Below are 9670 nucleotides of genomic sequence, written 5' to 3'. Positions count from 1 at the left end.
CATTTCCCTCCTCCCCCAGTGGAGGCAGCCATACTAATGAGTGGGGTGCCACTGGGTGGCAATAAATCATTCATCATGAGCAGAAAGACAGTATATCCCAGCAGCAGGGTCATCTTGAAAGGGGCCCGGTTGCCACTCTCAATTGGCAGAAAGAAGCTTAGGGCATCGATTGCTATCAGAAATCCACTGGGCACCAGAAGATTTATGACATAGAGTCTGGGCCGTCGCCGGATGGCCACCTGGAAAAGGAGAGGGAGAAGGAGGAAATGGGGAACGAACAGTGTCTGAGCTTGATGGGGAGAGCAGTTAGGGATAGTCTTCATCAAAACTTCACAGTAAAAAAAGCTTCCTTACCTCTCTGACTGCACTAGTCCCTGATCTCAGATTCACCACCAAGGGTCAGATTTTCTATGAATTAGCACTTAACACAGTGCCTGGAACACAGCAGGTGCTTAATAAATGTTTATGGACTGACTGAGTTACCTCTACCATGGTGTGAAACATATTTATCCTCTGTTTTTGCCATTCCCTACTATTTAGTCTTTCTCCCTCCAGCCCCTGCCCCACACAGACACCAGTGATAACCTTAAAGTCTACATTGAACCATGCCCTGTGTCTGCTTGATCAACCACAATGAATCCCTGTGGCCTCGAGCCTGAAGCACAAGCTCCTATCTGATCCCAGGAGCCCCACACAGCCTGGCTTCAACCACTTCCTATTGGCTTAATGCCCATACCCGGCCTTTACCATTCCATATTGTATCCAGGCTGGGCTATTTGTTGTTCCTTGGCTATGCTCTGCCTTTGTCCCAGCTGTGCTCTCCCTCCTCACCTCTGCCTCATAGGATCCCTAGTCTCCCTCAAGACTCAGCACAAGTCTTCACTGCCTACTTGTGAACTGTCCTGAACACTCCCCCACCCCAGGTGCTAGTACTGGCCTCCCCCAAATTCCTTTCTATTTACTTTGTATGTATTTTACTTACTTATGTAATCCCTATATCAAAATCCTCCTCTACAGTGGCTTTAGAAGCCAGTATTTCTCTTTAAGAAGCAAAGAAGAGTTATCATTATAACTCTCATTCTGTGAAGTGCTTCTTCCTATGGAGTCAAGAAAAGTTTGTGTTTTGACTTTAATCTTTGAGGAGTTTGTAGAGAAGATGAGGAGGAACTTCTTTCCTGTTAGAACTGCCTTAACTCGGCCTGCTAGGTGGCGCAATGAATAGAATGCTGGTCCTGGAGTCAGAAGGACCTGAGTTCAAATGCGACCTCAGACACTTAACACAAAACTAGCTGTGACCTTGGGTGAGTCACTTAACCCCAATTGCCCTGCCTTCCCCCCTCCAAAAAGCAAAAAGAAAAATCTAAAAAAAAAAAGCCTGTTGTAACTCTTACTGTATGAAGAAACATTATTAAAAAAATTTTATGGAGAGTGAGTATAGAGGGAGACTCTTGAGTGTGAGGACTTGAGAAAACCTGAAGAGGACACAAAGAAAGAAGATGAAGATGCCTTTATAGTATTGGAGCCTTTATCTGATAAAAAAAAAAACAGATGAAGGGGATTCTTGTAGAGACTTTGTTATCCTAAGTGTGCTAAATGATGTGGGACTATGTTTTCAGAAGTGAAGAGAAGTCATCTGCTGCTACAGGGATGATTTGAGATGACTCTAGCTGTGATCATTTGCACAGTTAAAATAATAATTATAAATTATATTACTATAAATAATTGTCTGTCTTTGTTTTATAATTGATAGCATTATTAATAGGATCAAGATAGGAATTTAACCTGTGATTTCACTGGCATAGGAAACTCCAAGATGAAGAAACTCTTGGACCTGTGATTTTATTGGCATAGGAAATTTCAAGATGAAGAAATTCCCTCTAACAATCAATGCAGGATCATACCTTCTCTTCAGCTTAGAGGCTTAGAGATTTGCCTAGACAGAACACTGAGAAGTTACATGATTTGCCCAGGATCACACAGCCACTATGTGTAGGAAGGAATACTTGAACTTGAGTCTTTCTGGGTCCACAGCCAGCCCTCTCTCAACTGTGACACTGTCTGTTGGCATTAAAGAATCTGCCATTTAGAGAGATATGAAAATGACTATAAGGAAAGGTTTCTCCAGTTGATTTTATGAACTGGGGTAGGGATTCTAAGCTCATTTCATTGAGAGATATGTTGATGTTTTATTAATTATCCCTGGATTACCCTCTGCCTCAGGCTTATAAAATTCAATATGGGAATAAGTCCTTCAGGACTGCATGTGCCAACTTCCTAAATTGAACATGTAGTCTAGGATAATCTGCCAATAGGCAGAACTCTAGATCCCTCCAGATCCCTCCAGATCCCTTATAGATTACTTAGCTAATGGACATTTTCACCACGGCTTCTGTTGCCAGCTCCTGATTTTGTTGTCTAACCCAACAATTATTCTGGACTTTACTAGTAGGGGAGGGAGGGAAGACTGTGTTTTTTATTTTTCCCCACAGCATTTAGTGCACTTACAATAACACGGTCTCTTAACAATAACCCTTCTCGTCTTCTTCACAAGATAAAAGCTACAATACTTTCAGAAACAAAGGGCATCTTTGTGCTCAGTGTCTTCTCTAGTTTTTCTCTTGCCATTCTAGGAAAACACCCTCTTAAGATGTTTGGGGGGGGCAGACAGGACCTTTTATTGCTCATCTAATCTGGTGATAATTTTCTAGTTTCATAGATTTAGGAAGGATTCCAGAAGTCATCTAGCCATTTCACAGATGAAGAAACTGAGACCACTGAGCTCAGCTTATATAGGAAGAGAGCCTGGACTTGAACCCAGGACCTCTGCCTTCAGGTATTGAGGTGACCAGCTGGACATTTGTACTGCTTTTAGGCCCTTCCCTACCATTTCTGCCCGTCTGACAGTTCTCTTTCAGTATAAAGGGAAGGAGAGGCTGCTTCACTCATGGGACCTGCCCAGATGGCCTCTAGCCCTCTATTGACTGGCTCAGGAACAAGTCACAGTGGCATTGCTTGGGGAAAAGGGGTCAGAACAAGGCTATCTGGACTCACATAGAACATGATCTGGTCATAAAGACTGGAACCCACTGCCAGCTTGGGGGTTGCCTTGTTGATGCCCAGGAGTTCCCACTCCCCTTGAGTCCGAATGACATCACGCGAATTGTCCGCAATCTCCCACACTTCCTTTTCCATGCCCAGCAACAGGTTATCCACTGCAGAGGAGACCCAACTGTGAGCAGAGCTGGGACCAAGGGTGAGTAAGGCAGAGCAGCATCTGGGTGCCATGTCCTCAGGAAGACAATGAGGTGCTTTCAAACACCATTTTCTACAAATGCACATGTGCTTCAGCCCCAACAGTGCCATTCTCCATGGCATATCGGTTTGTATTTAGGGTTAGCAGAGTCCCCTGTGCTTCAGGGAAGCCTCCAATGGACAGAGACAAATGGGTGCAGATTTCACCCTTGCTTTAGGGTGCACAGATGCCTGGTTCCCACTCTATGATTCTGGTTCCAGAATTGCTCCTGCCTCACCTGGCTGGCTGCACCATTTGGGGCCTTCCTCCTCTTTTCTAACTACCACGCCTCCCCTTCAGCTCATTTTCAGTATCATCTCTTGAGACCCTTTTGGGTATTTACTATCCCTTGTGATTTGGAGAGTTTTAACCAAAAGTATTAATAATTAATAATAATAACCAACATACACAGTGCTTTAAGGTTTGTAAAGCACTTCACACTCACACACATGCATGCACACACTTTACACACACACTTCACACACTCACACGCACACACTTCACACACTCACACACATGCACGCACACACTTCACACATGCACACTCACGCACTTCACACACACACACTCACACACACTTCACACACACACACTTACACACACTTCACACACACACACACACCATCTCGTTAGACTTGACCAGTCAGCCAATAAATATTTATTCAATGCCTGTCATAAACCACACACTGTGCTAAGCACTGGAGTGTCTCTGTAAATCCCACCATGCTCACCTGTGTACAGGAAGGAGCTGAAGGTCAGGGTACAGTTCTGTTGGTCAAAGGGGAAGTAGAAGATGTCCAGGTTACAGATGCTTACCACCTTCATGGGCTTGTCATATTTGATCCGGCCATTGCTGTGCACGTACGCAGAGAGACTGGTTGGGGTCTGGTCCACATCCATGCTACATTGGAGAGGTATGGAAGGTGGGGCCACAGATCCTAGAGCTAGGGCTGGATGGGGCCTCAGAGGCCATCTAGCCCAACCTCCTCATTTTCCAGATGAGGAAACTGAGGCCCAGAGGGGAAGTGACTGGTTCTAAGCATCAGAGGTGAGATTTGAACCCAGGTCCTCTGACTCCAAAGCCATTGTTCTTTCTATCACTCTGTATACTTCCCTTCGAGTTCCTTCTGCCTTTCTATTTTTGCCAAGACATCCTACTCTGGTCATGCCATGCTCCCAGTTCCCCCCTTTCTCTAGCTTCTCTTCCAACCCACTATCCCAGTCCTGGAAGGCCACACCCTGGTAGGTGTGTCCTCTTCAGGACACCATCCTTCCCTGAGGGATGGCAGCGGGCCCCTCTTCGTTTTCTTGGCCTAATACCCACAACTCTATGATGAAGATGTCCGGGAGCCAGAGATTCTTTGCTGCCACACTGATCTTCGTTAGGCCCCCACACTCTTCTGGGTTCCAGCTGATGAATGGATTGTCCCAAATCTAAAGTTTAGAGTAGTGGGGGATGGGTAAAGATGACCACATCCTGGTGTCTGTCTAGATAAGTATCTCTTTCCCTCCTCACACCCTCTTAAACTCTGATCTCAGGTCCTACTTGTCTCCCTAGTGGCTTCAATTCCAGGGGGACCTTGAGTGGCGTCTCTAGTGCCCTTGAATTGAGAGCCTGTACTTTCCTCCTGTCTTGGGCCCTTCTGGGTTGCCCACCTGCCCTGGGCTTTTCTTCCGTCTCTGCCTTCTTGGATGGCTGGCTACCCAGGAAACTTTGTTTGCCCAGTCAACAAACTTGAATCAAGCCCATATTCAGTACCAGGCACTATGCTAAGCACTTAGAAAGCCAAATTGAAAACAGAAGCCATCCCTGCCCCCAAGAAACTTACATCCTAATGGGGGAGACAAACTCAGACAACTGACTCAACATGGAGTGGCCTTGTCTAATTTCCTGGGCCCCATGAGCCATAGGAGATGTGATCTGAGGAGCAGAAGAAAAGGAACGTGGTGGGGGAGTTGGCCTTACCATATTCACCCAGAGAAAGGATGTCAGGAGCTGAATCTGGGCATCCTAAGGGAAGAGGTTCTCATCAGGCTGGAGGATCCCAGGAGGACCAGCCCCAGACCAGCCTCCTTTCCTGCTCTTAAATTCCCAGGCTACCTGTCCCATGTGACCAATTTGTCTTTCAGCCATAAGCCAGGGATTAAAGATGAGTCCAAGCAGGTAGATAAGTCAGAGATGAGAGTAGGGTTTGGGGCGGGAGTAACAACAATAATGCTTGACATATCTGGAGGAGCTGAAAGTTTGAGAAGCACTTTATGCATGATATTCTTTACAAAGTGTTTCACACTTTTTGCAGATGGGGAAATCGAGGCCAGAGAGGCCCACATAATGCTTATAGAGTACTCCACTCATGCGGATATCTTAACAATTCCCCTCTTACAGATAAGGAAAGTGAGTCTCAGAGATTTCGAGGGACTTGCTGATAGTCACAGAGTCAGTAAGTGTCAGAGAAAGGATTTGAATTCATTTGTCAGCTCACTCCAAGCCCAGTGTTTTATTTAGCCCCATGGAAACCACTGGGTCTGGGTTGCTGGTGGTAAATTCCTGGTAGAATCCAACTTTGGAGAAATCAAATTCATTGCAGAAAGGTCACCTTGTACTAGACCTACATGGGAAAGTAACTTTTTCACCACCACACAGGTAACAGGAAGGCCAGGAAACTGAAACCGGTACTCTGACATCAAGGTCAACCCTCTTTCCATTATCCTCCCTCCATTTTGGGGCCCAGAGAGGTATGGCAGGGGTGAGGACTCACCACATCCAGAATGGCAGACAGGGTGAAGGAGATATTGACCTTGGTGGGAACGTTATTGTTGACAACTGGACGGAAGGCCTTTCTATCAAACACCGACTTGAAGGCAGCAGGGTCTACCCCATACAGGTCAAACCCTGTACAGTTGATTGCGTAGGCATCACTGCTCCCAATGTGGGGCAGGGAACCTAGAAGACAGAGAATGCCCCTCCTGTGATTTCCTACACAAGACGGATACAGGTTGTGTTTTATGGTGACCTTTTCAGAGAGAAGACTAAAAGGACATATTGGGGGACCCATGCAAACTCTCCCCATTCTCCAAGTGGCCCCTGATTCACAATAACAATAACCTCAGACCATGGTATATGAGATTGTCTCATACACAAATGGTGGAAGCTTTTGTGGTCAGTTCTCAGACCTCACTTCCTGAAGGGTTCCTGCCACTATGCAAAACCTACCTGAAAAGTCAACCCTGGGCCAGTGACAGTCCCTTAACTGTCCCACCCCCAAGCTCCCCAGCCTTGTGGACCAGGCCTAGGATGTTCTCTCTTGCTACAGACCTTCCATCCAGGTCAAGGAAGAATCAGCCTTTATTTCCCCTCACCACACAGGTCTGTCACCTTGTGCAGGAATGCAAAGAAGCAAGGATGAGAATACCTGGGCAACTAAGGGACCTAAACATTAGTATTATCATTACAATTCAGGGCCTTTAGGGTGTTAGCTGGGCCGCTCCCATCTCAGAAGGAGAAGGGCCCTCACAGGCCATCCCCTCTGACATAACCAAAGCAGAAACCGTTCTCCATTCCTTGTTTTTTGTGTTGGGCTTGTGTCCTCATTGGAACAGAGCCCCTTCTGCTGATACAGAGCAGGTGCTTGAGGAACACAAAGCTGTTTACCCATGGTCACATGACTAGAAAATGTCTCAAGTGACATTCGAACCCATGCTTTCCTCATTCCAAGTCTAGTGCCTAACTTCTACTCCATGTGGCGTAACAGATAGAGAACCAGCATCAGAAGCATGGAGACCTGGGTTCTAGTCCTGTCTCTAACACATACTGGATGTGTGACCCTGGGTCAGTCACTTCACCTCTAAATGCCTTCATTTTCTTCTCTGTAAAAGGAAAGTTTGACTTTTGGCCTCTAAGGCCCCTTCCAGTTCCAGACCTAGGATAATAATCACAATGGCTCACATCTTGGTAGCATTTTAAACTTTGCAAACCACTTTACAAATATCACCTCATTTGATCCTCACCACAACCCTGGGAGGCAGGCGCTGTTGTTATCCCCATTTTACAGATGGGGAAACTGAGGTAGCCAGTGAGTAAGTGATTTGCCCAGGGTGATGTAGCTCTAAGTGTCTGAGGCAGTATTTGAACTCAGGTCCTCTTGACTCCAGGGCCAGCACTCCACTTCATCTTGATTAGCAAATAGTTTTCTTGCTCACATCCAAAGACCCCCTTTCCTCAGGCAGGGCCCCCTTCCTTTGAAGCAGCCCATTCCACTGCACAAGGGCTCTGATTGTTAGGAATTAGGAATTTTTTCCCCTGCTGACAAGTCTAAATTTTCTGCTCTGCCTTCTCTAGTAATTTCTTCCAATTTCTAATCTCTGAGACCAAAGAATACACATCTAATCCCTCTTCTATAAGACAGCCTTTCAAATACTTGAACCCAGCTAGCCTGGCCTCCCTAAGTCTCCATAGAATTATAGAATGAGATTTGGAAAGGTGATCAGACAGTCGAACCTCCTCATTTTACAGATGAGGAAACTGAGTCCCAGAGAAGAGGTGAAGTAATTGCTTAAGGGGTAGTTAGGTGATGGTAGAGGGCCAGACCTGGAGTCAGGAAGACCTGAGTTCAAATCCACACTTAATAGCTGTGTGACACTTGGCAAGTCATTTCACTTCACCTTGGCTGCCTTATCTGTAAGATGAATTGGAGAAGGAAATGGCAACACCCCCCTCCCCCCACCAGTATCTTTGCCAGAAAAATCAAAGAAAATGGATGTGACTGAAAAATGACTTCACAAAAATTTGCTCAAAATGGGCACCGTGAAGATTTGAACCTAGCTCCTCTAGCACCGTTCTTTCTTCAGGTTGTCTGTACTTCTTTTACCTGCCCCTTGAACGGCATGGTCTCCAGGTCCTTCCCTTATCTTGGTTGCTCTCCGCAGAGTGCATTCTGTCATGGCCTTGCTCTTTGCGGAATGAGGGAGCCAGACCTGAAGCCAGCACTCACGGAGGCAGGCTGGCCAGGCTGTCACCTCCTGTGTTCTGAGCCCTGAGCCTCTCTTCACGCAGCCTTGGCTTGCATGACATTTGTGACATACTGTCGCTCCTACATCCCACTAGACCTCCCAGCTCTTCTTCACATGGATTGTTTTCTTGCCACAGCTCCCATGTTCCACACTATGAAGTTGGTATTTGGAGTCTACGCGTAGTATTTGACATTTATCCCAATTAAATGTATTTTTTTTTCTAATTAGACTTGCTTCCTCCTAACCCATCAAGATTTTGGGGAGCCCAGTTGTGTTATCTAACATAGCTGTTCCCCCTAGTTCCATTTTATCTATGAATTAATGAATATGTTATCTAGTCCTTCATGCAGTCCCCTGTAAAGATGGTGAAGAAAGCACCAAAGGGAAAGCTTTGAGTTACCCCTTTAAAGACTTTACTCCATAGGGTTCCTAGACTCAGTCATCCCCCTGAGGATCCATGGAAGTCACCATTACCAATGGCTGGGGCCCTTGAACCACCATCACCAACATCTGGGGCCCTTGAGCCACCATCACCAATATCGGGAGTCCTCACTGATTAGTCATTCCGTGTCCAATTCAATGAAACTCATTAAGCGCCTACTCTGTGACAGGCACTTGTGTTGGGTGCTGGGCTTATGGAGACAAAAATGAAACAATCCCTGCCTTTGAGGAGTTTGCATTCTGCTATGTAGATGGATCCCATCAGATGAACTGCAGATCTACCCACTTGTCGGGCTATTGATTTACCACACAGGCCCTTCTCCTTCTGAGATGGGATTCTATAATCCCTGTGCCGTTGATTGCGTAGGCATCACTGCTCCCAATGTGGGGCAGGGAACCTAGAAGACAGAGAATGCCACTCCCGTGATTTCCTACATGAGACAGATACAGGGGCAGAATACCTTGAGGGCGTGTCTTCTAGTGGTATCTGTTACCATCTAGTATTGTCTTTGACCCTCTTCCTGCTGTGTCCCCCTATCCCCTTGCAATATAAATGGCAAAAATGATCCCAATGAACACAGTGGGATTCTAGTCCCATTCAGAAGTAGGAAGACTTGGTTTGGGGACTCAGTTTCCTCACTTGTTAGCTATCATTTGTTATAATTCTCTGCCTCTTAGTCTTCTGATATGTTAAGTGAGGATAATGAGACCCGAACTACTAGCCACACAGGGTTATTGTGTAAAGCACAAAGTGCTTGGAGATAGAGATAGGACTGGGTTTGTAATCTCCTCAGTAAAGGGAACTCCCAGTTGAGTTTGGAAAAATCCCTCCACCAATGCAGACCAACACCTGCTCTGCAACTTAGGGTCTCTGACAGTAGCTGGGAACATTGAGAGTTTGTGACTTGCTTAGGGTCACACAGTCAG

The 9670-nt window shown here is 46.1% G+C and overlaps 1 protein-coding gene across 1 annotated transcript in view; it reads right to left on the bottom strand.

Moving 5' to 3' along the window:
• LOC138162021 (5-hydroxytryptamine receptor 3C-like) overlaps nt 1–9670 on the bottom strand; it is a 36490-nt gene that overhangs the window by 1223 nt on the left and 25597 nt on the right. The window contains exons 2-7 of the mRNA XM_069089137.1: nt 6052–6236; nt 5259–5303; nt 4617–4726; nt 4024–4193; nt 3052–3212; nt 9–239 (exon numbers count right to left, since the gene is read on the bottom strand). Coding sequence (XP_068945238.1) covers nt 9–239; nt 3052–3212; nt 4024–4193; nt 4617–4726; nt 5259–5303; nt 6052–6236 — 902 coding nt within the window. The remainder of the gene's footprint in view (nt 1–8; nt 240–3051; nt 3213–4023; nt 4194–4616; nt 4727–5258; nt 5304–6051; nt 6237–9670) is intronic.

This window comes from Petaurus breviceps, unplaced genomic scaffold, assembly GCF_028583685.1.
Source record: "Petaurus breviceps papuanus isolate PSGF00001 unplaced genomic scaffold, PetGlider_PUasm1.0 186, whole genome shotgun sequence".
Taxonomy (NCBI): domain Eukaryota; kingdom Metazoa; phylum Chordata; class Mammalia; order Diprotodontia; family Petauridae; genus Petaurus; species Petaurus breviceps.
The sequence above is the reverse complement of the archived record's forward strand: the minus strand, read 5'-3'. Positions and strand labels throughout refer to the sequence as shown.